Source organism: Mandrillus leucophaeus, unplaced genomic scaffold, assembly GCF_000951045.1.
Source record: "Mandrillus leucophaeus isolate KB7577 unplaced genomic scaffold, Mleu.le_1.0 Scaffold3, whole genome shotgun sequence".
Classification (NCBI taxonomy): domain Eukaryota; kingdom Metazoa; phylum Chordata; class Mammalia; order Primates; family Cercopithecidae; genus Mandrillus; species Mandrillus leucophaeus.
Window position 1 is genome coordinate 13,472,970 of NW_012103142.1, and position 27,603 is coordinate 13,500,572.

Sequence of the window (27,603 nt, forward strand, 5' to 3'; positions counted from 1 at the left end):
TGTAGCCCTCCCCTCAGCCCTCAGGGAACCTGCCATTCCAAAAATATGGCCTATTAAGAAAAATAACTTCCAGGGACAATTCCGTAAGCTTTCTTGTTAATGTTTACAGCTGTATCAACACCACACCAATACTATGTGTGTGTGTGTGTCTGTGTGTGTGTGAGTGTGAGGCACAGACTCCATGGATCTGTGACAAGTACTATATAATTCCCTAATTGTGAAACTAGTTAGACCCAACAAGATGTACCGATGGAAGTTTGGTGAGTTAGGCTACAGCCGTTTGTTTAGGGTAATGGGTGAATTATTAACTTTGTAATTGAATCCTTGTTGCTACTTCTGCTTATGTTGAAAGCCAGCCTTGGCACCTCACTGGGCTTAGTTCTTAGGTGTCTCACTCTATATGATCTGGATATTCTCAGTCCTCCATGGCAGCTGGAAGAGGAAGGGAAGAGAAAGCTAGAATACCAGCATTGATGGTGCCACATGATGAATGGAAAGCTCAGTCACCTTGGACCAGGGCTATATCCTCGTTGAGGCTGAGCTAGTCGGCAGCCAAGGACCATAAGCTAGTTGTTCTACCTCTGCACAACTCAGTCACTTCATAGGTGAACACTTTACTTGCCAGGGTCTAGGAGCTGTTTTGGATCATCTCTAAAAGTCCTCTAGGGATCTAAAATCTATTTGTAATCTGTATACAAAACAGTAATGGTGGAGAAAACAACCATTAACAATGAATTTCTCTAATTTTCCCTGTTCATTTTTCTCCTAGGTCAAGTCCCTCTGTTATAGCAGATGCCCAAAATCTTGCACTGGCAGGAAATAGGGTGGTGGGTGCATTTCAGTTAATGGGTCTAGTTGGAACACGTTTGGCCGTGGAGACAGCTACACTCATATTACCAAGCCTTGGCTTCCTATCTGTTTTCTTTGGGCTGGGTAGGCAATGAAAAAGGAGACAGGAAAATACATTTTGGGGCAAATAAAATAAGGAATTTGTCTTACGAAGACAGCTTATAGTTGGGAAATTCTAATATTCAATTTAACCCTATCCTGATACATTCCTCTTGTTCTGTATTAAGTGGAAGCTAAGACGTTTGCGTTACCCGTAGAGTAGTGAAAAACTCCCATGCTTGAAGCCTTGTCATAAACCTTCTTCAAGGTTTTTTTCTTTTATGGATACCATTCTAATTCCCTTAGTTTCTCTTCAAGGGGCAAACTTTTAATCCCATCATCATCTTGGCGGCTCTTCCTTGAATCAGCTTCAGTCACTTAATAGTTATACTAAAATGTTGGGGCAGCACCCTAGGGCCTCACTGGCACAGAATCTGGAGGAAGGAATCCACAGTCCATTTCTGTTTCTCTATTAGGCATTGCATCTGTTCCCAATAGCACCACCCTATAGATTTACTCTACTATGGCACACCCATATTCAGATGCTTTTCTGTTATACTTGCACCAAGACACTAGTATGTCTCTTGTTAAGAATGATTTGATGATTTTTAAGAAGTCTTAATACCTTGGTTTATTTTAATTTTGCGTATTTCTCTAATACTTAGAATTTCCTTAGGTTTTAGACTTGAATAAACTGGAAGAGAGATAGAAAGGTTTTTTCCCCCCCCCAGATAATGAATTGTCACAGTCACGTGTTTACTTAAAGAGTATATTTCAGCTTCTTTTCCAAAACCACAGTAGTGGATTTAAAATAAAAAAGCATTCTCTCTGATTTAACAGAGTTTGTTATACACTTTCCAGCTTGGGCATATCACAAAATATCCAGATTCCTCTTGAGAATTTGAGTTTCCCTGCTTACATTTCTGTTTTTTTATTTCTTAGAGGGCTTTAGGTTTGAGTTATAATTTTCCAGAAAAGAGTCTTAGTAAAGAGTAGTTGTAACGTTAAAGAAAAGTCACCATGGTCTTCGTGAAATTTCCCTTTGACAAATGTGTTTGTCTGTGTCTCTGCTCCAGCTTTGTGACATTGTGGCTAACATGCATGGACTCTCTGAACTTTCAGAGGGGATTTCCTCCATCATGAAACAAGCAAACACCCCCAATACACACCTCTCCTGTTTGGTTTTTTTTTTTCTCACTGAGAGGACCAGAGAAGGCGCCTAGTATCCGGCCTCTCTACTGATGCTTGACTCCAAGTTGCCCTCTGAGACCTCAGCTCTCCATTTATAAAACACAGCTAGGAATGCTGGCCACCAGATACCGCTCATAAAGCAATTTGAAATGGAAGGCATTATGTAGACACGTCATTATAAATATTAATATTGATAATTCCTTGGCTTAAACTCCCAGTTTGTATGTTCACATATCTATTTAGCATGGTCAATTGTTCAGCTAATTAATATGCTTTTATTTTATGATTTGCTATTTCCAGGGCACAGACAGAAGCTTGATGACTCTAAACCTAGTTTGTTCTCTGACCGCCTCAGTGATTTAGGGCGCATTCCTCATCCCAGTATGAGAGTAGGTGTCCCGCCTCAGAACCCACGGCCCTCCCTGAACTCTGCACCAAGTCCTTTTAATCCACAAGGACAGAGTCAGATTACAGGTAAGACAGACTCATAGGTTTCACTTGCATAGATGCTGGCAGGCTGGGGGTGAGGGGCTACCAGAGGAGATGTGTTCACTTCAAAACTCCTGGAGCTGTGAAGCGGCTTATTATTAAAGAATCAAGACTTGAAGACACTGATTTCTTCTTTTTTATTAAAAAAATTATAACATTCAGTAACTTGGGGATAACATTTTGGGGGATATTTCTACTAATGCTCTACTCTGCAGCAATCTCAGTCTACACCCAGATGGAATGGTAATAATGCACTTTGGGAGAATGTTTATTATACATTTCTATATTGTATCCAGGTGGTGCAGGGGATAACATCACACCCTTACTATTAGAAAATTAGTGTTACCGTCTCAGATTTGGGCTTACATTTCTTACATGTGTAACTGTTTCATTAAGTCTGCTTAAAAATTGCCCAGGGCGAACAGGAAGCCTTGATTGGTAGTTATAAGGCAAGGTCAATGAGTGGCTCATCGGGCACACAGAATTCACTTCTGATTTACATTTAGCTCTGGTTCTCCATTCGACATTTCTCTTTATAAATTCTAGTCAGCTACTTACTTTACCTTTCTTCTGAGAAATTAACATCGGCGTTACATTACAGACTAATCATTCACATTTGGTGCATTAAGATCCCCGACTCTTTTCTTTTTGTCCCACTTGTGCAAACACAGATTTATTTAAAGACTAGTTTGAAAATTTTTAGGTCGTGATGACAAGAGAGTGTATTAATTATTATAAATCTTTAATTTGCAGATAAAAGTATTGAGAGCTGAAAGGAAGTTTACATGTCATCTAGTTGCTATCATTGGTAGAGGTGGACTAGAATAGAGGGAAAGTAAGTCAAAACAAAATGTGTAATAAGCTCTCTACATGGATCTTTTTTATGGTTGGATTTTTGTTTATAGCAGTTAGACTCGAATGTTCTTAATGGTCTCAAAACATAATTGTTTATAAAAGGAATGACCTATCTCTTCTTCTCTCCTGCCCATATTATGTGAATGTATTCTTGGATAGTTACTTAGAGTAGGTTTCACTTTCTGTGAGTATATGTATTTTAGTCTGAATGTGTGAGTTTGCATGAGTGTATATTTTAAAAAATAATATAGAATTATAAAAATCAAACATCTAAACACTAAAGATAACCAGATATCTGCATTAAGAACATTAGTGTCCTTTGAAGAATGGCCATGTTTTAGACTATATAAAACTTTAAACATTGATATGTGGGATTGGAAAGTCAATGTGTTCACTAGACATATGTCTTTGATAAAAACACAAGAGTAAAATTCACACTGACTTGTGAATTTGAAGCTTGTAGCTATGGGTGCTACTGCATTTAAAGTAGTGGACTTGGAGACTACAAAAGGTGGGAGAGTGGGAGGTGGGGGTGAGGGTTGAAATATGACCCATTAGGTACAATGATCGCTGTTTGGGTTATGGGTTCACTAAAAGCCCAGACTTCACCTCAATGCACTATATATGCATGTAAGAAATCCATACTTATACCCCCTAAACATATGTAAAAAAAAAAAAGTAGTAGGCTTTAGATTATTCGTTGAGGCATATAATAGCTTTCCTTTTGTCTTTATAGTAATCCTTAGACTGTGTGTGTATGTGTGTGTGTATGTGTGTTTGTAGAAGCAAATGTGGATATATATATGTATATATATAAGTTTATATATGATTTGTAATGGATTTATGATGACTAATAAAAATATATATAAATATATGTTCTATGATTTGGCAACCACTGGCTTTTTAAATGTTTAATTTCTGTATTCTAATCATTATTTGTTTGCTATTTATGCTGTTAATGACTAATGCTTTAGAAATGGCTTTTGGAGCCTGCATGTTGCTAGATTCACTTAAGAAGATGTTTCTCTCAAGGCTTTGTCCTTAAATCTAAAGATGAGATCATAAAATAGATCCAGAGGACATTTTAGAACCTAAAGGTACCTTAGATATCGTGAAACAAATGGCTGGAAAAATTGTGAAGAGGATCTGTGTTTTAGCGGCATCCCCGCCTAGCAGATATGCATGCAGAGAGTGAGGCTCAGAGGAGGTGTGGGGCTCGCCTGTGCCACAAATGCATCTGAGCAGACTGGGAGTGTGGCCACCTCCACAGGCCTGGCCCTCCTCCAGTTGTCAGCTTCTCTTCACCCTCCCTGTTGGGAGGCTCAGGAAGTTAAGCTTCTTGTCTGCAGTTGCACAGCAAGTTACTGGCAGGGCAGGGAACATATTCACTGGATGTATTTCTGAAAACGAAAATATAAAACAAGTTAATTTCTAGGTACTGATAGCTTCTTGGAATTTTTATGAGTATTAGTGCTCTTCATTTTGGGATTATAGTAGTAATAGAATTGATTTATAGACCAGTCTTCTTTTTTTTTCAACATCCAGTAGGTATTGGACCCAACAACTTTTCTCAAACTTTCCAAATTTCCAGATGTCCACATACATACTTGTCACCCCAACCACTCTTGGCCATGTGAGCTTTCTTTAAATGTTCCCATATTGTGAGTGAGAGAACGCCTGTGTCTGTCCATAACCAAGGAGATGCAGTGTTCTACTGTGACCCAGTTTTTAAAGGAAAGCCCAGGAACATCTGGAGCAGCAGCAACATGAAAATGAATTGAATAGATTTAATTTTTAAATCTCTGGATTGACTTCTCTGTTTATTCAATAAGTATTATTTGGGACCTACCCCATGTAGCAAACTTGGTATTAGGTAATATGAAGAGAGAAGAAAAGCGCTGTTCTTAGTTATAGTTGAAGAGATAGTTATCTTCCCTAGCCCTGGCATACCACATCCTGTGCCCCAACTGTAATACCATTCCTGAGTACACGTGCTTCTCTCTGTACCCCTTTACTCAGCCACCCATCTACAGTAGTCTCTGCTGACAAGATTCCACCCATCCTCCAAGGCTACTATGTTATCTTCTTCAGGAAAGAGTTCTGGAACCTTCATCCAAAGGCAGTGTATCCACCCTCTAAGCTTTAGTTAAGATTGCCTTCTTTTAAGGACACTGTATATTCACCTTTTCTACCCCGCTAGATTGTACGTTCTTTAAGGGATTTATTATAGGGATTTATTTTCTTTTGTGACTAGCCCAGTGGCAGTGTCTCATTAAATGTGAATTATTGAAAGTTCAGGTGAGAAGAAATCAGTGCAGTCAGGGTTGAGAAGATATCATATCTGTCTTAGTAGCATTAACTCTTCTAATTTCCTGTCCCAGGATGTCATTGTTCCCCAGTGATGGGCAGCAGCTTAAATCACATTTCAGTAAAACATTTACATAGTTAAACCGTCCGGTTTTATTCCAGTTTAGGGTTAATGTAATTGCATGACTAAATTTAAATTCTTGCCTGTAATGGATTTTGTAACTTCTTTGCAATATGCCATATCTGCATTTTAGTTCGTGTAATCCTTTGGACAAGACATTTGTAACAGGAAGGGCCCAGTTACTTCTCTGTGATTGGCTTGCTACTCTTGATATCTCAAGCTCTTACCCCAAAACTGTAGATAATGATCATGGCTATATAGTCCCCTCTAGTTCTCCCACTTGCCAACATAAAAGGCAGAAGATGCCTTTAAACTCCCAGAAGAGTGAAATGAAATTAGCAACCGTAAATTGAGGAAGTCATAAGCACTTAGTGTTTCATAGTTAACCTTTTCCAGTGTCTCTTGCAATTCCTAGGGCCAAAAGTTCTAGCCATGTGGTGGCTAGAACCTAACTGAAGTGGTTTCCACCTAACTTCAGTCTGATTCTGTATTCCCTCCCTGGTGTCTTTGCAGTGCCTGTCTGATGGTTATACTTTGTGGAAGTCTTTAATGGCTGACGTTCAGCTGAAGGCCCAGGGCCTCCCCACAGCTTCCTGGGGAAGTTGCTTCCTCTAGACCTCTTCTTATCATTCAGACATCTGCTGCTTGTCTCTAGGTGCCAGGAAACTCCTAGTCTGTTACAAATGTTCACTTCTTTTGATTCAGAAAGTGGCGATAGCAGTAGAGTCAGGATATGATGTTGGGAGATACTGCTTAAGATATCTTTAAAGTCATTATCCTCTAGATGGGTCCGCTACACCTAAAAAATAGTGCTGATCCAGGCCCTTTGGTTTGGTGGATTGGGACATTCATCTCAGTTTTAGGGTGGGCAATGCGCTGCTATTCTGTTATTCACTCATTCAAAAAATACTTCATGAGTGCTTATTATCTGCCGGGCATTGATGCAAATGAGTGAGAGAAATGCAGCTTCTGCTCACAAGGAGCTTATATTTAGTGTCAGATATAGTCAGTAAATAGGTAAATAAGCATATGTACATGATAATCTCTGGTAATAATAAATGCTGTGAGAAAATGAAATAGGATAATTGATAGATAACTACTTGGGGAAGGAAGGAACTAATTTTGATTGGAAAGTTGAGAAAGGCTCCTTTGAAAAGCTTTGAAGATCTGTGAGGAATGACATTTCAGGCAGTAGGAAACTCATGCAAAGCCTAGATTATGGGGAGTCTCGGGGGCCACAATGGTCGTTTGGGTTTAGTTCTGACTGCAGTGGGGCACCAGTGTAGTGGGGGATGTGAAGCAAGGGAACGACATTATGTCATTTACATGCATAATAAAACTTGTTTGGATGCTGTTTGAGGGGACCATAAGGGGCTAAAGAAAGAAGCAGAATTATGTTCAGGAAGCTACTGCAGTAGCCTGAGAGAGTTAATGGTGGTAGCAATGGAGATGGAAGGACACTGAAGGATTCTGAATACTCTGTCTCTTTTTTTTTAAGAGAGCTCACAACTCTTGCTGACGGTGAGGGGAAAATAGGACTTCAGAGTTTTGGCCTGGGCAATTGGAGGATGGTGGTGCCATTTACTGATGTGGGGAAGACTCAGGGAGGATAAGATGGAGTGGGGCTGGGGAGCTCAGAGAAGCAGTTGGGTGGAGAAAAGAAGATGCTAAGAAAGAAGAGACTCGACATTCTCACTCCTACAGTAGCTCATAAAACTGCCTTTGCAGACACCCAAGGGGCTTCCCTTCTCATGATTCTTGCTAGGTTGAAGGGTTCCCTTTCGTGATTTCCTTTCTCCTTTAAAAGCAGCTCTTGGTTCTTTTGAGTCTTGGTTGTTTTTCTAAGCAGTCAATGAAAGTTGATTTTCCCTGCATGTAAATGCTGGAAGGAAGTGCACAGGACAGTTTTTTCCTTGGTTCAGACCCCTCTTTGCCCTTCACTCAGGAGGAGATTCTGGACACTTCTGCACAGGCTGCTAGATATTCCATCATGTTATTTATTGTGGCTTTCTCCTTTTGTAATGTACAAGCAATTCATTTGAAATTTCACTTGTTGTTTTTTTAATTTTAAATTAATATGTTATTGTATTTCATGCTTTTTTCTTTGCCTAGACATCTTCCTTGTCCTGGTTTTCCAAACACATTTTTATTGTTTCTTCAAAACTCAGATCAAATGCTGCCACCTCTGTCAAGCCTCTTCCAGCCTACCCAAGCAGAGTTGAGTCAGGCTCCCGAGCCACCTTGTACAACCCTTGATTATATCTTGTTCCATATGCTGATGATTACCGTTCACACGTCTGTCTCCTCCATCAGACTTTGAACTTTTCCAAGTCTAGAGCCATGTTTTATTCATCTTTGTATCCTCCATTGTCTTACACAGTACCTGCTTGCTACCTGACTTTTGGTTGGGTGATCAATGAATAAATGGGTCACTGACCTCTTCAGGAAGCGGCACCCACCATTATTATCCTAGCCGTAATATTTTTCTAGTGTCTGTTTGATTGAATTACTATTAGTTACCATTTATTAAATGCTTATCATGTGTCAGGCATTGTTCTAATGAGTTTAACTCGTACATTCCTCACAACAGCTCTATGAGATAGGTGGCATTATTATGGAAACTGATGGTAGAGAGGTGGAATAACTCATGCAAGGTCCCACTTACTACTAGTAAGTGGTAAATACAGGAATTAAAGGCAGCTGTCCATAGCTCCATAGCCCTGTGTACTTGCCACCAAGTACTCTTGGGAAGCTGAAATGTACTTTATCATGGCTCAGCTTCCTCTCATTTCTGTACGTCACTTTCATTTATGCAGCTCTTTACCATTTACAAACCAAAGGCCTAAAACAATTCAAAAAGTATATATTTCACAGATGGAAGAAATCGATTCTTGGAGAAATGACTTGCTGGAGGCCACTTCAGCTATTACAGTTGACTGTGAGTTCCGGATTCTTAGCAGACAGTCACCTTCATCCCTATCAAGTTGGGCTTGTTGCCAACAGTCTAAGTGACATGTGTCCTGCAGGACTAATTTCTTTTTCTTCTGTCCGTTAGACATTATTTAGGATACTTAGAGAGAATATTTTCATAAAAGGGAGTTAGCATTAGGAATATATGAATTATACTTTAAAATGCAATATAATCATTTAAATGATTAGATTCCAGTTACGTAAGGCAGGTATTTAAGGTAAAAACCACTTGCCAGACATCCTGTCTAATAATAATCTTATCAGCAGTTACTGTGGCTGAAGTGGTTTCCACCTAACTTCAGTCTGATTCTGTATTTCCTCAGCAAACAGAGCTCCTTTAAAAATTAAGGGGACCTCAGCCAATTAGCCAGTTGGGATTAGGCTGTGTATATGTTTGGCTGTCCTAGGATTCCACTGCGCTTGTCCCAAAACATTTACTAGTGTAATCCTTTCAGAAATCAGAAGCGCAGCTGAGTTGCATGTGTCTTAAGTTACTGTTGTGTTCAAGTGCTGAGTGACCACATGATTCTTTAATGTGAAACAAGTTGGGAGACGAAGTGGGCCTGGGGTGATGGTGGCTGTGAGTGTGAGGGCGAATGGACCCCTAAGAAGCTCAGTGACTGTTGGTGAGCAGGAAGAATGACAGCAGGATACCATCAGTGTGGGTGTGGAGGAGAGTGGGAGTCTAGTGAATTCTCAGGCTTCACAACCACTGTGGTCCTGCTCACTTGTAGGCAACTTGTGTCAAGGAACTGAAGTCACTGCATTCAAAGACAGATTGTTGGAAGTGGTTCTCTTTTTCTTTGGTGGTGCAGTGTTGTAATTTCTGAAGTTCCTGGGAAGTTTTGTCCCATCCTCATCCTTTGAGATCTTTCAGGTAGGGCAGTTGGGTAAATTTGCTGCTGCCTCGCACATGTGTGAACAGAGAATCTCTGTACAGGAGGTTGCTAGTCACAATCCTTATCTTTAAAAAGGGCTCAAATCCTGTGTGTGAACACTGTTTCACATTGATTCTGCTCTGGCAGCCACCTTATGAGGAAGAGTAGACTTTAGGTGCAGGCTGTGCTGGCTTTAAAAAATGAAGCTGCCTGGGATTCTGGGAGGGGCTGGTGGTCAACCTGTTATGTTGTTGCTTAGTCTGTTAGCAGTATCCACAGATGAGCTTCTTAAAGGTGCTCTGTTTGGATTTCTGTCTGTTGGCGTTGCCTTATTAACTGAAGATGATCTGACTTTATTATGCTTTTAGAAAAGTAGAGAGGGTGATGTTCCTGGAAAAATTAGCTTTTTGTTTCAAAAAGTTGTCTTTGTAATTTTCTTCTATCTGGGAATATAAGATGCATAGTTAACAATTAGTTGTGATAAGAAGAGTTCATCTCCTATATAATGCCTCATTTTATCCTTCTTCCCCAAAGCAGTTCCATTTCTAGCCTGTCTTCAGGTCTCCATGCAGAAGAAGTCTTGATTTCATTCTCCTGTTGTTTTCTAACACATCATCTTTCTCTTTTAGTTTTACATTTAGTTTTAGTTTTATATGTATAGTATATATACATATATGTGTATACCCACATGTATGCATATGTATCCCCTTTATTAGTTGTTTAGGGTGCTTTTTTTGCCCCATTTTACCTTTTGTGATGGACTGTGGGCAAAAGGATCAGAATAGGGGATTAACGTTGAAGGAAATATTAACTTAAGGGGTAACCCAGCAGAGGGGCAAGTTAGGCATGCACTTTGTACAAAGATGCCCTGGTAGTATATTTTCACATTAAATAATGGATATGCACTCACGGCTTCACACAGAGAATTAGTATACATTGACTATGCAGTATTAATAGCAACAATAATATATTATAGATATGATCAGTCTAAAAAGTGTTTTCATTTTATATGCAAAAGTATTCAAGGAATAGAACTGTATGGCACTACTCCTAATTGGGGCATCAGATTCTTTTTAGGGCTTTGTTTATTGTAATAAAGACTTACTTTTTAATGGTTTAAAACAATTGGTTTTAATAGACTTAAAAAGACAAGATTTAACAGAAGAGTCAGATTGTGAACCATATAGTGAATATGAAAACTGAGGTGCTAGGAGATTTCTGAAATCCTCAGAGCTGAAATTGGAAATCTGTGTCTTAGGAAGGTGAAACCCGACAGATAGTTTTAGGTGGGGAGTGGGTGAGGGTGTAGGGGGATAGATTTAGAATGAGAAATGTTTGGAGCTATTGCCAGGGTGAATGGTGGGAATGGAAAATGACTTTGGACGAGCATCTTTGAGGACCCAGCTGAGGGTAGAGATCATGGGAAGAGCCAATTGGCACGATTATGTGATTCTCTCCTGCAGTGGTTGCAGTTTTTGACTAGGAGTGGGCTAGGCTGTGGTAGGCCGTCTGTCCGCTGGGACTGGGTAGGACTCAGTGCAAGACAGGGGAACAAGGAAGACGTTGAGCCACTTTCCCATGTGAGGGACTGTCCTGCAGGTTGGTAGATTATAGTAAAGAAGAAAGAACTTCCAAAGAGGACGTGACCCATTTTGACCGGGAAAATGAGCATCAACCGAGTGGAAAGGTTAAGAGGAAATATCTGGGGAAATCCGAGTGTTTGTTCAGGTGGGAAGGAGAAGGAGTGTCATCTGGAGAGGCTGAAGGTAGATGGGCACTCTTAGCCATCCTTCAGCCATTCCTCATATGACCGATGGAGGTCCCACACCTTGCCCTGTCTTCTCCAGTGCTCCAGCCTGACACTGCCTCTTGAGAACACAATCCTCTAGCTATGCCTGACCAGGTCAAGTAGGGGTCTACTAATGTTCTGTTAATATATCCCAAGTTTGTGTTAACTTTTTGTTATCCCATCACATTGTGGCTGTCAGTGAAAAACTCTGCTCTTGGATCTGGCTCCCCCATCCCGTCTTATAGTTGATAAAATGCAGCACTGTACTTTTGCTCTTATTTCGTTTCATCATGTTGCTTTCACCTCCTCTTTCCATCCTGTAGGGTTGTTTTATAGTTCTGATTCTTCTTCTGTTGTGTTGGGTTATTCCTCACAACTTTGTCTCATCTTGAAGCTTGGAAGGTCACTTCTAATCCTTCAAGACTTTGGTAAAGATGCTGGACAGAAATAAGACTATTGTGCCCTGGATTATGCCACCATATACCTCTGTCTAAACTGACCATGATCTATATATTAATGACCACTTTCTGGCAGTCTTTTTAACTAGCTATAAATTACTTAGGGATAAGGCATATATCTTGCCGAGGTCCAGATATGCAATAGACAGATGAGCTTTCTTCTAATCTATTGCTTTAGTAATTCTAGGAGACAGTTTTTTAGTGAACCCATTCTGCTTTCTGATAGTCACTGTGGGATCAAGTGTGAAAAGTTCTTTGCACACTGGCTATTGAAAGTGTTGTTAGTGGGCTGCAAGCAAGTCAACACCAACAGTGGCTCCAAAACAACTCAGTTTCAGCAACTTAGATTTTACCAATAGCAGTGCTGTGTTCAGAATAAGATAAATGGAATAAGGGAATGTAAAACCTAGTGTATTTTGTGTCATAAACTTTAAAGGCATTATCTTCAAGTAATTTAACAGCTGTCATGTGGAGTAGTAATCCCAGAGAGCAAAACTAAGATTAGTAGTGATTGGAGTTATAGGGACGCATATTTTAATCTAAGGAATAACTCTTTAAAGCCTGCTCCATCAAGAAGCAGCCCCTTGAGTACTAGGTACCTGCATTTTTGCCGTGTTACGGGATGTTATTTATCTTGGAGCAGAGACTTGAATTCATCTAAAGCAGCACACTGCTCTCCCTTATCTCCTTACCTCTCTTGGGCCCTAATTTCCTCTTACGCATGTTTGTTCTGCTCTTTCTATGTAAGATCATCCTTTTTGATAGAGAAGATTAAATCAAAATAGGGTTCGGTAATTTTCCTTTCTAAATTTCGTTAATAAAAATTATGCCCATTGTTCTTGATTTGGCACATAATCACATCACCTGGGGAGCTTGTTAAACATACAGGTGCCCAGGCTCTATCCCTGAATTAGAAGGTGTGAGGTGGAGCTGGCTCAGATCACTCCCAGCTGTAGGCCCAAGCCAGGCCTATTACTCAAGGCTCACCTTACCCATCCAGAACTCATCCTGATCTAGCCTGAGGTCATCTCAGGAGCCTCGCCCCCATGATCAGAGGTTGTGTGGAGGCAGCTAAGAGCCCGAAGCCTGAGTGCAGCCCCTGGACTCCACCCCTGTGTCCATTCCAGCTGCTGTTTTCTCTCCACACCCTTTCCTGCACACCTGGTCCTAGACTGGACTTCTGCCCTGTTTCTGTTAGGATGCTGCCCGAGGAAGATTTTAAAAATGCATGTCTGATTATGTCACTCTATACCTAAACACCTTCTAAGGTGACCTGCTGCACTTAGGATAAAGATTAAAATGTCTAGCATGGCCCAGCAGGGTCAGCACAGCCTGGCTCCTCCCTGCCTGCTCTCCATTCTCATCTCACACTATTTTGAACCTTTTTCACAGTGCTCCAAACACAGGCCTTCTGTCAAGTCCATAAAAAAATAAAAATGATGCTACCTTCTTCCCAGGAGCTGGACACAGGCCTAAAGCTCTCTTAACCTTCCCTACTCATCTTCTAGACTTCTGCTTGTCATTCATGTCTTGGCTTAATATTTACTACCTTAGAGAAGCTTTTCCTGATGCTCAATGTGGTTGGAGTTCCCCCACTGTACATTTTTATGGTACCATGAACGTCTCTTTTTTAGCATTTACCATAGTTATATCATTATTTGATTAGTGTCTGTCTCTCCTACCCAACTGTAAAACTCCATGGGACCAGGAATTATGTCATAAAACTCCATAGGACCAGGGAGTAGGTCTGTTTTTATTCAACATTAATATTCTAAGTGCCTAGCACAATACCAGAGTAGATAGATACCTGATTGTTTTGTTTTGTTTTTTGAATGAATGAATGAATGACTGGGAGACAATTACTAGAACGATGGATATAATCATCCATGTGACGTCAGGTATCACCATGCCTGGGATCTCCTATAATACCCCAGCTGCCATATCTGATTCCCTGGATGTTGACATCAGCCTGATTTGAACCTGAATTTACCACACCCAGTTCAATACTATGATTCGAACTAAGGGCCACTCTCCCTTGCCAGCATCACATCTCAGTAACATTTCAAGTTCTTGTCCCACCCTTTTGTATCTCATTTCCTTCCCCCTTCTGGCTTTACCATTGAGATTCAGGATGTGCCAAGGCTGAGAGGCCAGGACAGGTGTGACGTGTGGTATAGCCCCTTTTTTCTTCTATTAGATTTTTTTTTTTAAACAAGAAATGCCCAGCCTTTTCTGTAAGACAGTTATGATCCCTATCCAGCAAAAGTTGGTGATACCTAAGAGCGCTTCTCATCACCTTGTCTTAACAATGCAACTTCCTTCTGGTTTTTCTTTAACATTTTATTATAGGATATGATATCTTAGGTTATACATATCATTTTTCATTCTCTTCCCTGCTTATTGTCTCCTAAGTTTACTAATTCTCTCTTCTCCCATTGTGTGTGTTGTAATTTAACCTATGGTCATGCCTGGTATACCCTATGTAGCCTCCAGTTTTAACCAGTTTGCTGCTTTGTTTTCCCTCAGATTTCCTTTTTTAGGTTCTGTCACACGGATCTGTCTCCTGCCAGATGATTCTGGGAGCCACCAGATGAGTTGGAGAAGGCCCTTGGTGGGGACAACAAGGGGGGGTCCGCACCTTACTCTTGGGGCTTCTCAGTGGACTTGAGCCAGATGCTCTGTGATGGCAGGTGCTGCACTGTCAGCTACCTTTCATAGCCACCCCGAGTCAGCTCTGCATGGCTTCAGTCATTTCTGATGCAGTTACAGTCTCCAGAAAGGACTGAGGGTTGGGAGCTCACTCTTCTGAGTGGTTAGCATCATAGCATTTTGTAGCTGGAAAACATCTTAGAGATAACCCACCCCTTCCCATGTTACAGGTGAAAACAGTGAGACCCAGAGGCTGTAAATTATTGGCCCACGGCTGCACAGTTAGTGCCAGAGCCTCCAGTCCACGGCTCTTCCTATGCTTGGAGGAGGCCATTTGTTTGCAAACGGTTTCCTGTTAGTCAAGAGAACCAGAAATGAGTGGAGAAAGCTCATTCTAAAACTCCAGTCTAGCTAACAGGGTTATTAGAAAAGACATAGAATTTAACGTTTCATATTTAGTGTAGATTGTTTTGAAACGGGAATCTCTGTATGTATGAAGTGTGAGTATATCTGTATTATGAATGACAATAATATGACAGAAATAGTTTAAGATAGGAAATGGTAAATCTGCCCCTCTGTGTTAGGATGATTGACCCTGGTAGCAATTAAGAAGCATAGTTCTAAGCTAGTAGACTCTGTGCATCATTTTCGACACCCCAGTTTTCTCAAGAAATATTTGAGGTTTACACAGCCTGATTTGAGTACTGATTAGGGGGAAATGGGTGGAGGATAAGGGGTGAGATTGTGGGAATCTTTGTACCCCGCTGCCCCAATGTGGCAGGTATTCCCTGCAGACAGTTTTGGCAGAATCACTGGCTGTCGTGGTGTGGTGTTATACAGAAGCCTGCTGGCCACAGGAACAGGAAATAGCCTTTTGTGTGCGTGTTCAGGCTTTGCTGCCTTTGACTTGTTTCCTCCCGTCTGCATGAAGTTCAGCACCCTGTCCCTGGTGTGCCTTGTTGTGAGCAATTCCTAGGAAAGCAGATCCTCCTTCACACCCACACATGTTTAACCAAAGTGTTTACAAAAGGAGCCCTGCTAATAGCAGCTGCCTTGTTTCCAGCCTACCTTTGGGCTTTCAGAGAGCTCTCTGCCTGCTCTGCTGCCCCCACTCAAACTTACTCATTCAGAAGAAAATTGGACATGTTTTCCCAGAGTCAGTTCGTTTTCCTGGGGTGCTTTTATTTTTTTTTCTTCTCTGCCCTCCTCCCTTCTCAGTATGACTCCAAGTGTTTAAGGTTCAATTATGCAGATGTGAAATTTGGCTTTTTAGTCATTTGAAAGTATGGAGACTCTTAGAGCCCATGACTCTTTAGCTATCACTGTAGGAAGTGCATGGCCACCCCCTTTTTGTTCCCCATACCGGTGATTGTGCTTCAGAAGCTGTGGTCCTGCTCAAAGAAGACAGCTTGCTTTCCTCATCTCCACAGGTTTACATAAATGATTGTCTCCATCTTTGCCTGATGAAAGACAACTTGAGACAGATGAACCACCCCTCTCCCAATTAGCATTTTTGAGCACCCCCTGGATACGGTCGCCTTCTGTACTTTTATGTTTTGTGGTTTATAGAATGGAAAGCAGATGCAACCACTCTCTGAGAAGTCTAAGCTGAAGGAACACCACCCTAGAAGGAGAACTTATAAAATCGATTCTGACATTGGTGCTCCACGGTTCCTTTCCATCTTTAGAGCGTTTTTAAAAACACCATTCCGTGCTTATGACAGACTTTGCCTCTGTTGAAATACATGCTGAAGGGATTCCTTATGTCAGATGACTGGCTCCTTTCTACGGCTTTCAATGGCTTCTACCTGAGACAGAAAAAGGGAAATTAGCCTGAACTCTTAATAGCTAGATTTGGTCTACTCTCATGGAGGAAACCATGATTGCTTCTGAAAGTGTGTTGTTGCAGATCTGAGGGGTCCAATAAATAGCCTTCCCCTTATTCCTGGTGGTGGTTCTTAGTGTGCTTTCTCTGCCCTGGGGACCCCTTTCTCCCTGGGTTCATCCTCAGGGTCCGCAGGAGCAGCCGTGGTCCTCTGCTTCATTCTCTTCTCTTGCATGTAGTCATTTTGATTAATCATGTCCTGCCTGCGAATACAGCAGACCCAACAGATAGGAAAGACCTGATTTTCTCTTTCAAGTTTATGTTACAGGTCAGATTTGATCACCACTTCCCTCTAAGACCCCCTGTTTTAGGTGGCAGGAGAGAAGTTGGTGGAGAAATAGGAATGGAGTTATCTTTAGTGATATTTTATGCCTCGAGTGTGCGCACAAAAACCCAACACCAGAGGGTTGTTCATATATGCATATAAGAACGTATGTCAATTTGTTGAATTTCTCTAATATAGTAATTAAAATAATATTGATACTGTTTCTGAAGGTTGCCATATAAAAAGAATGAATTATAGTTTTTAAAAAACATAAAAATATTTAAACTTCAACAACAGTTTTGTTGTTGAGACAAAGTCTCGCTCTGTCGCCCAGGCTGGAGTACAGTGGCATGACTCAGTGCCTCCCAGGCTCAAGTGATCCTCCCTTCTCAGCCTCCCGAGTAGCTGGGACCACAGGTGTGTGTCACCACACCCGGATAATTTTTGTATTTTTTTGTAGAGGCGGGGTTTCACCATCTCTACAAAAGCCTGTTACCCAGGCCAGTCTCCAACTCGTGGGCTCAAGTGATCCACCCACCTTGGCCTTCCAAAGTGCTGGGATTCCAGGCCTGAGCCACCGTGCCTGGCAACAGCTTTCATTTTTTTTTTTTTTTTTTGAAACTTTCTGTGAGATAGCATTGATTTAGTCCCTGAAAACTTGTAGGTAGTTTATGGCCTTGAGGTGACACCGTGGCTGACCTATAACTGTAGTCAAGGCCATGATTAAAAGTCGAGGATATTTGTGTTTATGCTGGAGGGTTAGGACATGGTTCTTCCCTTCATATTGCTGCAGACTTGAAAAGACACACCATCCAATATAACTCTGGGTGGGGCAGAGTGACGGACGGATTATCCTTGCTCTGTGGGACCTGAGGCTGAGATAAAGACAGTTTCTTGTTTGTCATTAATTAGTCTGTTTGTCTCAGAGCTAGGCTTTGTATCTTTCCTATTAGTAACTTTAGGATTGACTGGTGATGCCTGAAAAACATCTATCACCTGTTCTGACTCATCCAATTTGAGAGTAAATCTCAGAAGTCTCAGGTTTCTTCAGGAAGTTGAGTTCAGAAATTGTTTATGAGATCAGGTTAAGGTGACTTTCCTCTAGTATAAGCATTAATAATTGTCCATAAAAAGCAAATATGTTGTAATCATGTATTTATGACAGGATTATGTTTTCTTGGTGATTGAGCATTTAGGAAGTGAAGATATTTTACAGCCATTTTTTCCCACTAAAAGATTGAAAAGGTTAAAGTGTATGGTATTTGAAAATACACTTAAAAAATTAGGATTTCTCTGGGAAGAAACCAAAACTTAAAAAGGAACACGATTAAGGTTAAGTCATTGTAAAAGGATATCAACATGACTAACACAGACATATATGCTCCAAATTGTGAACTACACACTACAGGAAGCTCTCCTAAAAATTGTACTCTGTCAGAAAAAGAGGTCAAGGGCTAGAAACAAATACAAAATGAAGGTTCAGTAAAGGTAGAGTCTTTAACGGTGGGAAACATTTATTAGGTTCTTTCCATGTGCTAAACTCTATGTTATATTATCTCATTGAATCATCAGACAACTTTATGAAGGAGGTATTCTTATTTACCCCCATTTTATAGATGAGGAAACTTTAATCTTAGGTATGTAATTTGTCCAATCACACAGTCTGGAAATGATGGAGCTTGGATTGGTAATCACTCATTCACAAGGTATTAGGGAAGGCATGGGGGTGTTTGGAGACCATTGCTTTTTTTTTCTTTTTTTTGAGACGGAGTCTCGCTCTGTTGCCCAGACTGGACTGCAGTGGCTAGATCTCGGCTCACTGCAAGCTCCGCCTCCCAGGTTCAAGCCATTCTCCTGCCTCAGCCTCCCGAGTAGCTGGGACTACAGGTGCCCGCCACCACGCCCAGCTAATTTTTTGTATTTTTAGTAGAGACAGGGTTTCACCGTGTTAGCCAGGATGGTCTTGATCTCCTGACCTCGTGATCTGCCCATCTCGGCCTCCCAAAGTGCTGGGATTACAGGCGTGAGCCACCATGCCTGGCCTGCTTTTTTTTTTAAAGGTTGCTATCCTCTTTAAAATTTTTTTTTATACCAGATCTAGTGAACCGCATATGGCAGGTCTTATATTTCCTTTTTTTTTTTTTTTTTTTTTTGAGATGGCATCTTGCCCTTGTTGCCCAGGCTGGAGTGCAATGGTGTGACTTTGGCTCACCACAACCTCCGCCTCCTGGGTTCAAGCGATTCTCCTGCCTCAGCCTCCCAAGTAGCTGGGATTACAGGCATGCACCACCACGCCCAACTAATTTTGTATTTTTAGTAGAGATGGGGTTTTTCCATGTTGGTCAGGCTGGTCTCGAACTCCCAACCTCAGGTGATCCACCTGCCTTGGCCTCCTAAAGTGGTGGGATTACAGGTGTGAGCCACCGCACCCAGACTATTTTATTTTTCTTTAGTAACTCTTTCTTTAAGTCATTATCATAGACTCTTAGGACAATGACCTTGAAGGAGACTCTAGCCTATCCTCTGAGAGACAAAAAAACAAAGATAGCGCTTCTCACTTATTTAGGGATAGTGAGAAGTTATTTTTCTTAATTTTGGATATTTGGAAAGGCCTCCACTAAAAGCAAAACTATCCTTTAATAGACTCTTCTAGTATATATTCTGGCAGTCAGGATGTAAAACCTAAAACCTCAACGATATAAACCTCTTTGGTAGCCTAAGGAGAAATTAGAGAATTACTAAGTATGACTTAATTTTAATATTTTATTATTCACTCAAGCCACCCTGAAAAGTTCATTCAGTAGTTGTTTATTGAGTACTGTGTGCCAGGCATTATACTTAATTATGCTGAATCTGATCTCGGAAGTCTTTAAGAATAACAACATGAGACAAACCCAGCTACCCTAGATAGCACAGAGTCATATTTTAATATTTATTTTTAATAACGATGATGATTTTCCATTTACCGTATATTATTTAATCTTCAGTCTGAGGATTCAACTCTTGAGATAGTATTATCATCTCCATTTTGCAGACGAGGAAATTAAAGCTCAGTAATGTTGAGAAACACAGCCCAGGTCACAAGGCCCAGGCAGGGCCTTCACCATTGGAGCTCCTAAAGAGAGTCAAAATAGTTTCCCTATAGTACTTTATGCTTATCAAAATGCTTTTACTTGCATTATCTCATCTCATTTTCCAAAAATGAGAGTAGTTATTTTTGTACTCATTATATAGATAGCACTTGTATTTATTATATACTTAATATGTGCTAAGTGTGCCAGGTACCATATTAGATATGGCCTAGTTCATGTAATGCTCGCAAAAACCCTAGTAAGTATCATTATTCCCATTTTATAGATGAGCCACTAAGGCCTAAAAGTTTAAGCGATTTGCTCAGCACAGCAGGGAGGTGTGACTGAAGCCTAGGCTTGTCTGCACAGCCAGGATGCGTGACCACTTTGCTATATTCACTGTTCTGTGTTATGCTGCCTCATTTTCCAGATGAGGAAACTGAGATTCAGAGTTAGCTAACCCAGATGAGGTCATACAGCTTATCAATAGCGGAGCTGACACGTCAACTCAGATGCTGTCACTAAAAAGCCCTCTTGTTTCCCACTGTGCTGAGCCGCCTTTCTGCACAAGGAGAACTGTAAGACTGTATCTTACCTCCAAGTTGAGTACCCTAATTCCTTTTCGTCATTTTTTACAGTTCTTTGCATTTGGTCTCGTTTTTAGGCAGGGGGCCCTAGACAGATGACTTGTTACAGAAGAGGAATGGTATAGGTTAAACTGCTTGCTCAGGAAGTCATCTGGGGAAGTTAGATGAGAACTCAAATCCAAATTTGAGTCCTGCGTGCCCAACTTACTTAGCTATGTGGTTCTCAACCTTTTTGTCTTTTGAAAATGTTGCTTGAGAGAAGGACTTGCCCTTGTGAGATTGTTTTTCTGTGCTGTAAGGAATGAATCTTTTTCCATCTGAAGATCATTTACCGTTTCTCTGAATAGTGAATTACATTAATGGTGTAAGGCAAGGAAATATGTCACTATCAGATATATAACAAGGACCAGTCACTCGGATTTGAAATGTTGCCAATCTCTACAATCTCAGCCTTGAGAATTTTAAGGCACAGAAGTCCATTACTTTAATGATCAATTATCCTTTAGATTTCTGAAGGAAAAGTTTATTAACCGTTTATAGTACTACTCTTTTATTCAAATTGCAAACTCAGGTAAATGCTCCTTAAAATGGAATTGGATGACATTTTTCTGTATCTCTGTCAATGTCAGTAAACAGCAGGTAAATATCCAGATGTGTTTAATTGTTTTGACTCAAAGAAGTATGTCATATTTAAACAGTCTTTAAATAAATTGTTTCTGAATTGAACAAATAAACAAGAAATAGCTGAACTAAACTGCTTTGACTGTATAGAAAAACTGAGAGGTTTTAACAGACGAATCATCTCAAAAATCCGCATCTTATTATACTCATTTTTACTTTTAGAGATAAACCTGAATTAACTCTTCAAGTATATTAATAGTTTTTATTCTTAAAGAATAATAGGTGATGTGTGGGGATAATTTGAAACCTATCCAAGTGTATTAACTCCAGTCCAGATATGTTTGAAACATGGAACTATCCCTATGTTACCCAGAGGTTATATATATATATATATATATATATATACACACACACACACACCCACACACACATACACACACACATACACATACATATATATGAATTAATGCCTATTAAGTGTCTTTTGTGCTAGTTTTCTCTTAATAGTTTTCTCATGTAATTTTCACATCCTTGTGATGCAGGTATTATTGCTGCCCCTCCTTCCACACCTTTTACAGATGAGGAAACTGAGGCTCAGAGTGACTAATTAAGCCAAGGTTACACAGAAAGTAGAAGTCTCAGAACTTGGACCTAATTCTGAACATTCCAAAATCCATGCATATTCTAAGATACCAAGCTATCTTGTGAATAGCCTGGTGTATTAGAATTTTAAAAATTAACATAATTTAAAAATTAGCATAAAAACATGTTAAGAGAAATTTGCTTATGATTTTGTTTGATTAGCCCTCAAGTAAGAGCAAAAGAGTTTGAAATACATACTTTTTTTGCTTTGGAAACACAGCACATTTACCTTTTTTTCTGTATGTAAGCAAAAGGTCTTTTAATAATGTGGCCTTGAGTTTGTACCTCCAAGAAACTCCTAGAGCTACATCAAAAAATATTGTTAATATTTAGCAATTAACCCTAACCAGCTGACTGCCCATTAGTTTTATTATTACAGTGACTGTAGGTAACACTAGGCCAAATTCCAGAAATGTGACATCTTTTAAACAGATTCCAATAGGATTAAAAGCGTTTCCCCGTTCTCCTGTTTTGGGCCATTTTCTTACTGTCAGAAACTATTGTGCTTAGCGTTGAAACTGGCTGGTGATGAGACTTTTCAGTTCTTAATGGTAGTTGACTTTGAAATTAAATTTTGTCTTTTTCTTCCGGTTTATTTTCTGGTTTAGCTTTAGCGTGAGAGTAACGTAACTGGCTCCCCTCCTGCCTGTTCATCTTATGTGCTGCCCCTCCATTCTCATTCCTGCCCTTATTCCCTTCACCCCATGCTAGAAAGGGCCATTCCATTGACCTGCCTGAAAAAAGTGCCCTGAGATGAAATCTTGGAGTCATTCACTTTAAAACCAAAAAGCATGTCTGAAAGATAGTAAGTAGCTGGATATGCAGCAGCAAAAGGCACAATCTATATATTTTTTAACCAAGTATATTGTTCAGAAAATATTCTAACTTAAAAAAAGTTATCCATGTTCACTGGAGGAATTTTAGAGAATACAGAAAGTAAATATAATTCCACTTTGTAAAGAAAACCAAAGCAGATTGTTTTCTAAATGACTATTAGACTTTCCAAATAGAAATATTTAGAAGAGAGAGACAAATAGTCCTTATGCATCATCCATTTTGTTGCTTTCGTTGAGACTCAAAGTCTAGAAAGCTTTGTGCTATTCAAGGCTTGAAAGGATGGGGTTATAAGAGATAAATAGCCATTCCTTATTTATTTTGTATGTATAAGCCATATTTTTCCTCTCTCTCTTTTTCTGCTTTTTCCTTTCTAAGTTTTGGGTTGCATGTTTCTAAGGCTGCAATGGTTGCTATTCTAAAGATTTTTCTTCTTCTTTTTCCCAGACCCCAGGCAGGCACAGTCTTCCCCGCCGTGGTCCTATGACCAGTCTTACCCCTCCTACCTGAGCCAGATGACGTCCCCGTCCATCCACTCTACCACCCCGCTGTCTTCCACACGGGGCACTGGGCTTCCTGCCATCACCGATGTGCCTAGGCGCATTTCAGGTAAAGACCGCGCTTTAACTAAAAATCCATCCCCGCATAGGGGTCGGGGGGAGTCGGATGGGCTGAACCTGTGTCATCCATGCTCACAGTGACTCTCTATTAGAGACATGTGGGCAAGGGAATGACAACTGGCAAATTAAATCTTCTGAATTATGGGGTTATCAAACACTCGAACATTTTAAGTCAAGAGACTGAAAATCTGCCAGAGATGGCATACTTTTAAGATGGTATTTAATGCCGCCCAGTTAGTGTCCTGCTGAATTGTATCCCATTTGGTGGGCACTGTCTCATAACTAGGGCCTTTTCCTGAGGGTCTTATGCCAGGCCTTCCTCTGCTTGTGTTCCTTTCTTTTCCTAACATCTGCCTATAAACCAGATTGATGGCACAACCCTCCATTCCTAAAGGCTTGTGAGTCCCAGGAGTCCAAGCTAGTCAGTTCCAAGAGAGAGCACCTGCAAACTTAGGATCTTTGTCAGAAACTAGTCATTTGAAGTGCCGTGAGGCCTGGAAGAGTCTTAAAAGGCAATGCATGGCCTCTGAGTGGCTAACTCAAGAAGGACGCGGCCTTTCTGTGAAGCATCATGTGTGCTGCTGTCACTTGCAGCCCGGCAGCCCAGTGCTCACAATTCCTCTGTTCCAAAGGCACTACAGAAATGTGAGGCCCATGGGGGGAGTGTGTGTGACAAATGACCTGGCTGCCCCTCTATCCTGGAGAATTCATCACAGAGAGCCAGAAAGTGTTCACAAAGACTCCCAACTGACAAGTAGAGAAAAGTTAAAGGCCCTTAGCTGACTGTATGAGTCCCGTGAATAAGAAAAGAAACCTCTTGGTCCACCCTGACATATGAGCTGCAAACATTGTCCCCACTCAATGACGTACGTCCATAGAGGCACACACCCCATTGGATCCCACGTTTGCCAGATACTCTTCTCAGCGTTCGGGCCCCTGCACCTGTTTGACTCCTGGCCAGGTTAATGCCTTTCTTTCTTTCTCTTTGTGTTTCTGTCTGTTTCTCTCCCTCTCTCATTTTCTGCAAAGCTCGAAGCCGTTACTCACTCCGCTGAGTTGCATCACTGACAAGCTGAAGCTCCACCAGCAGGCTTGCGGGTTTTGATTAGTTCAGACTCCTTTATTTCTTTCAACTTGGGAGGAGGGAAGGCTTTGTTTCTCAAGCAAATAGCAGGAAAGGGCTCTCTGGTCCTAGTGCCTCACATTTTCTGCAGCAGATGGACTCCCATGGGGGTGAGTAGGGAAAGAAGAGGGGTGGAGGGAGAACTGCAAGGTGTTTTGGGAAACCATGTTACCACTTTTCATTGTGACTGCTGTTATCATTTTTACGAATCACACAGTATGTATTGGGAAATTGTATAGAGTGTAGAATTTTAGTTATCATTTCCCTTGCCTGGAATCACCGTCGCCTTTAGGCAAACATTAATTAAAGATAACGGGAAAGGATGAGTAAGACACAGTGGGGATAACGAAGGCTGATGCGAGATTAAAGGCACAGTGTTGATGGTGTTAAGTTAGTTCTGGTTATTCCTTCTACATTTCATACTGAGAGTCTGTTTTGTTTTACATAGGGCCAAAAGGACACTTTGACAGAATAGACTTATGCAAACTTGCTTCTGTTTGGGGTCTCCTGGGGCTTCCATCTGCCCAACCCACTGTGGCTGAAGCAGATTTTGCTATTTTTTTCTCTAGCAGTACCTAGAGGAAAAAAACCTCAGGGAGTAATGTTAGCATTAGAGACACTTACCTACAGCAGTTTCCTACTGAGGTATATTCCTGTGAGTTCATCAGGAAAGCCATTGAAAATGACATCGGAAAAATGCTGCGTAAACGAGTAGTCATCATGGTTTATCATGTACATGTGTAATGGAGAACAGCCAGATTATTTCAAGTTACTTTACTGAGGGTTACTTCAAACATTTCCATAAAACAGTACCTTTCCCATTTCACAGAGAAGGAGGCAGGAGCAGAAACTGGTTAATTTTCCAGCCATATATCCATCTTAGGCCAAAGGTAGGAGTGAGCCTCTGGTTTAAACTGGTTTATACTGAGTTTAGTCCAGTTTTTTCCTCCAACCCTTAACATTTCTGGAGTTGTTACTGGTAAAGTAACATGGTGCCAGGGTGGGAGGTTCTGTATAAACAGTAAAGAGAACAGAAAATCCTTCTTGTCAGCATGTAGGTAGGGAAACAGGAAGAAACAACTAGACGTGGACTGTCAGGGAACTGGAGGAGCACTGACTTACCTGACCTTGCCCTGGGCTGCGGGACTGTGCCTGCACACCCAAGCACTGCCTGGCGGACTCAGGGACCATGTCATTGGAGTGTGCACCATTTCTAATTCCCTGGGGACTAGTCCTGGGTGCCTTCTTGGGGAAGCCTGTCTCATAGGGTCCCAGGTACCAACTTAGACAATGTATAGCTTATGATTCCTCTCAACATCTAAAGCCAATGTCTAAGTCCATGACCTAGAGGCTCCTACATGTGAGACTTAAGCATGAGGGCTTTTTAAATTTGGGGTTTTTTTTTTGTATGTGTGTGCTGTAGTAAATAAAGCCCTTTGGATTGAGTCCATTCTTGTGCCTTTAGTCTTCATAACGCTCTGTGCGTTATGAAGCAAATAATGCTGTTTCCACGTAACACGGACAGCTAAAAATATTAACCTCTATCCCTGTCTGCAGGCAGTCCCGTGGTCTCTTTTTGAGACGCTTTGCAGAACAGTTTGTGTTTTTGTGTGCATCGATCAATTTTCATCTCCATATCTAAAGGGATACACAAAATATTCTCATATGATTTTGGGTGAGAAAGAATAAAATTCTTCACTTCACAGTAGGATTGGATGTTCGGACCCAGGTTTGAATCCCAGCTCATACATATATCAGGCAACTTCTTACTTTTCTGAAACTTAGTTTTATTATTTGTAAAATAGGCATACAATACTCATCTTCAGGGTCGGTGTGAAGATGAAGTGAGATACTTTATATAAAGTGTTTAGAACTGGCACATGATATGTGCCAAATAGATTGTAGCTGATATTATGAAGCTAAAATTGTTTTGTAAAAATTGTATATCCATATGTAATTTGCAGGCAAGTCTTGTTAAGTGAGTCAAATTAGATTAGATAAAAATCTAAACTTTTAAAGGGAACTTTTCCTTCACAAAATGGATCACCACAGAACGTATTTAAAACAAAGCCGTTAGATTATCTAAACATTTAAATAAGTTAATACTCACATGGCATTCACAAAGCACTTAATGCAGTACCTAGCACATAGAACTACTCAGATGTTTCCCATTATTATTATTATTCTGTAGATTTAAAATAAACATTTACAGAGCAAAAAGCAATTGGGAACCGTTCACAAAAAAGTCAATAAGGCTTTAAGAGAAAACAACGATTCAATTATGTCAGACAATAGAGAGTGCTGAGTTATACCTAAATTAAGTAGGCATGCTAATGCTGTGTTCCAAGGGATTATAGGAATAAAAACAACCAGAAAGATCTGCCAGAAAGAACTGTTCCTAAAAAAATTCCATTTTCTCCTAAAAGACCATTCTAAAGAAAGACCATGATTTAATCTACCTAAAGACCCTCAGAGAATCCAATATTTCACCTTTCTTTATTAGTATCCTTTCTTCTGAATAATTTTAAAGCATGGCTACAATTCTAGAAGTTAATAAATGACAATAATCATGGTGATATTATATTAGATAGTCCTTAGTTTTCCTCAGACCATTTTTGGAAGCAAGGTGTTAAAAAATTAGATAAAATGATAAAGGTATGTTACCCACAACCTTTACTGCAGGGAGAGGTATAATACTAGATGTCTTCAAGTTGAGAGGTACAATACAATGATTCAGGAAATATTTCCTTAACATTAGGTAGCCTTAAATATTGTAATGGAACAACAAGAGCATGTATAAGTTTATAATTGAATGAGAAGTTATTGCCATGTAATCGACTAACAGGTGTACATTATGGTAATGAGTTTGAATCATATTCAGTTGAATTATAAAAGTCAGCAGTAGTCTCAGAAATCAGTCTAGTAATGTTACAGTGCAGAAGCCACCTCCTTCCCTACCATACTTACTTTGATAAGTATGGCCTCATCATATAATAATCTGTATTTAAGTGGCACTTCTATCCCCAGGTGATTTTATACATTATCTCACTTTATCCTACATGTTTCTAAAAGATTATTCACTACACAGAGGTGGCCAAAGTTATTTCTCATTGATTCTAGTCCAGGGCAAGGTGTGACAAGGCAGGGACCAGCACGCCTTACATGGCCTGAACCACCGCATGTCTTTATAATTGCAGTCTTATCACCCATGGCAGTTTTGATCTTCAAAGCACTTACGAGGCTTGACACAAAGATTATAATTACATTTCTGGAAGTCATTACAAAATACTATGTAAATAAATAATTGCTGACTTTCAAAATGTATTTTATACAATTATCCTGCTGTGGAAAGAAGCACAA

At 40.4% G+C, this 27,603-nt stretch overlaps 1 protein-coding gene across 1 annotated transcript in view; it reads left to right on the forward strand.

Moving 5' to 3' along the window:
• Positions 1–27,603, forward strand: part of RUNX2 (runt-related transcription factor 2) — a 130,730-nt gene that overhangs the window by 67,550 nt on the left and 35,577 nt on the right. The window contains exons 5-6 of the mRNA XM_011986848.1: positions 2,380–2,553; positions 22,948–23,109. Of these exons, the coding sequence (XP_011842238.1) occupies positions 2,380–2,553; positions 22,948–23,109 (336 nt within the window). The remainder of the gene's footprint in view (positions 1–2,379; positions 2,554–22,947; positions 23,110–27,603) is intronic.